At 37.5% G+C, this 3,117-nt stretch overlaps 1 protein-coding gene across 1 annotated transcript; it reads right to left on the bottom strand.

Annotated features, from left to right (window-relative positions):
• Nucleotides 1-580: 580 nt before the first annotated feature.
• On the bottom strand, nucleotides 581-2,221 carry LOC131649364 (uncharacterized). Its single transcript, XM_058919126.1, has 2 exons — nucleotides 1,876-2,221; nucleotides 581-1,695 (listed from the first exon to the last, which is right to left on the bottom strand). The coding sequence occupies exons 1-2, from the start codon at nucleotides 2,219-2,221 to the stop codon at nucleotides 581-583; spliced, it is 1,461 nt and encodes a 486-aa protein (XP_058775109.1).
• Nucleotides 2,222-3,117: the final 896 nt, after the last annotated feature.

Below are 3,117 nucleotides of genomic sequence, written 5' to 3' on the forward strand. Positions count from 1 at the left end.
CGGTTACTTATAAGATTATTATTGTTGTAATTGATTGCAAACAATAAGCAAGGAGCATAAAATGAAGCACACACAGATGTTCATAAAGCAGTGATCAAAACAATCCACAAAATAAGCAAAGTTTTAATATACACAAAGCTAGGATTATATCAAAAATTCAGACAGAAACGGGATCTAAGGTTGCTTAGAAACAAGAGATATTAGAAGATTTTTTATTTCATTTGTAGACTCCTCTTGCCTCATCATCCAGGATTTGAATTCCCTATTGGTTGCGTCCTGCCTGGCTAGTCGTTTTCTGACTTCTGCATTTTCCTTCTTTAGTTCATTTAGCGTTTCAAGCACTTATCAGATTTGTCACTGGCAACGCTTACAAGCACAGAGGAAACCGTGAGAACTTTGGGAGACAACTGTTTGCATTTACTTTCTAGGTTGGTATTCTTCCTTCACAAATGTCTTCATGCACTTCAATTGGAATTTGCTTTATCAAGGCCAAGGAAGTTGCTTGATCATCATCAATATCCATATGCTCAGAAGATGTGGAACAGGGAGTGTTGCGGATTACTAGAGGAGGTTTTAGCGCCTAGAGATCCATCACAAGAGTGATGATAACATTCAGATATTCAGAAAATTTCTCATTAGCATGAGTGCGGCATACTTCTTTGAGTTTAAGAGACTCAGAGTTGAATCTCCTTCTGAATGCATCCCAAAGGGTTTCTGAGGCCACTAGACTTCCATTTGTTACACAGTCAGCTTTTAATCTTGCAATCCATCCCTGCATCTCGGTTTCAAAATTCTTGAATAATATGTCAACATCTGTTAGGATGGGTTCAGGATGATGAGGTTCAAGAGAAGGTTCTGCTTCGGGTTCAGAGGTTTTTTCAAGTTCAGGTTCAATGGATTGTTCTTGTTCTTGTTGTTCTGTTTCCGGTTCAGCAGACTGATCTGGTTCTGGTTCAGTGACTTTGGTTGGATGAGATTCTGGAGTTGAAACCTCTGAGTTTATTTGGGGTGAGTTTGATGTGTGAATTGGTGAATTTTGTGGTGAAGGTGAGGCTGAGATGATTTGAACTTCTAGTGAGGATGGACAGACAGAGTCTTTTGGGGATGAGAGAGGTGAAGTAGTTTTAGTTAAGTGTGGTGGTGTTTGTGTGATTGATTCTGCAAGGGTGTTATATGTCGGAACATTGGGTAATACTGTCGCTAAAGGGCTGGTAATCCCAGGAATGTTCCATGATCCTTTATACCACTCATAAGGTTTTTCAATGTGGTTTATAGTTTGAGGTCTGATTTCAGATGATTCTGAACTGACATTTTCAACATGGAATGATGGATCATTTACTGATAAAGGTGAAGCTTCTGGTTCAGAAAAAGTGGTAGATACCATTTCTTTTGGTTGTGGATTTTCTTTTTCTTTTGGAGGTGAAATTTCAGGTGGGTTTAGATTTGTTGGTGTGGGAGTAATGACAGGATTTTCTTGCTGGAGTTCTGGTGAAGTGATTTTTGTTTGGGTTTCAACAGATGGTATGGGTGAGGATTCTTTTTGGTTGGAAGTTTGAATATCTGTTTCTTTTGGATTTTCTAAAGTACTGGAAATAGCTAGAAGTGTAGGGGTCTGAGTTTCTTGTTGCTGGGTGACAGCAATGGTTTCTGTTGGTTTGGATGATTCAGTTGATTTTGAGTCAAAATTGTCAATGTCTGACAACAGCTGTACTAAGTTTTGATTTTCTCGAGAATTTGTGGGATTGGTTTATAAAGTTGGGATATCAGGAGATTTGGAGGATTGGTGGATAGGGGATTCAATAGTTTGAGGCTCAGGTAAGGCAGATGTTTCAACATTATTAGAATTAATAGGAGAGATGAAAGTAGAAGGATTACCTGAGCGCTTTTTCTTCTTTCTCTTCTGATCTTTGGAAGTTTTGGTAGAGGTTCCTTCTTCTTCCACCTTTATTTTCTTGGATTTCTTCTTCTTCTGAACTTTTGGAATAGGATCATTTCTGACCTGAAGCCAAGCCGGATCAATTGGTATGCCAGCCTGCTTGTTCAATTCGATGAAGTTAAGAATGATATCTGGAGTATCTCCAGCATTGAACATAGGGAAATCATTTATCTGAACTCTCCTTTGATTAATGAAGCTTTTTGTATAGGGAGTGGGTGGACAGACAATTTCATTGATGATTTTCATCTTCTTCAGGTTCTTTCCACTTAGAGTTTTTCCATACATTGGTTCTAATTCTTCCACCAGGTTTGCCTCTGCTAAATGAGCTACTATGCCATTTTCATTCAGAATATTTGAAATCAATCTTGAAAGAGGAATCCAGTTTCTCTGAATCTTAACTTCCGATTTTCTCTGGACTCGTTGACATGAGCCCACAAATGTTTGAAGAGAATATATGATAGATCAATCTTGATGTCTTTACCTAGACAGTAGAGTAGAAATTATTGATCGGTATTGACATAATTTGAAGAGCTTGTTGCTTTTCGATGGAAGATGCTGAAGGAGTGAAAAACACTTAGAAAGGGGGGATTGAATAAGGGTTGTTTCTTTTTTGAAAATAAAAATAATGAACACAATTATTTTTATCCTGGTTCGTTTGAACTCAAACTACCTCCAGTCCACCCTCACAGGTGATTTACCTCCACTGAGGATTTAATCCACTAATAAAAAATGATTACAATGGTTCTCCACTTAGATCAAACTATAAGTCTTCTTGAGTCTACAGATCACAACTTGATCACTTAAGGAATTTTGGTTTACAAATATATAATCAAATACAAGAGATTAAAGTTGCTTCTAATAAAGCTGTAATCACCAAGTGATTTTTCTCTTAAGCTTAAGTTCTATAACTCACTAAGAATACAAAGGTATGTGATCTTGAAGATGAAGTTTGCTTGCTTTGATCAAGAGCTTTTGCGTGAGACAGAATCAGAGTGTGTGTTGTAAATTTGTAACGTAAGCTCTAGCCTTTTTCTTGGACAAACTTGTTCCTTTTATTGGCGTGAGAATGTGACCGTTGAACAGTTATGCATTTAATGCTTTGCGTAAACAGTACAATGCTGCATTTAATGTTTCATGCTTTTGTCAACTGCCTCGAGCCTTGCATTAACTGCTACTTCTGA

This window comes from Vicia villosa, linkage group LG2, assembly GCF_029867415.1.
Source record: "Vicia villosa cultivar HV-30 ecotype Madison, WI linkage group LG2, Vvil1.0, whole genome shotgun sequence".
Taxonomy (NCBI): domain Eukaryota; kingdom Viridiplantae; phylum Streptophyta; class Magnoliopsida; order Fabales; family Fabaceae; genus Vicia; species Vicia villosa.

Excerpts from the sequence above, each read along its gene's own strand:
- LOC131649364 (XM_058919126.1), bottom strand. The coding sequence starts at position 2,221 with ATGTATGGAAAAACTCTAAGTGGAAAGAACCTGAAGAAGATGAAAATC. Across the intron at positions 1,696-1,875 it reads AAAGAAGAAAAAGCGCTCAG|ACATTGACAATTTTGACTCA; the intron begins GTAATCCTTCTA and ends AGCTGTTGTCAG.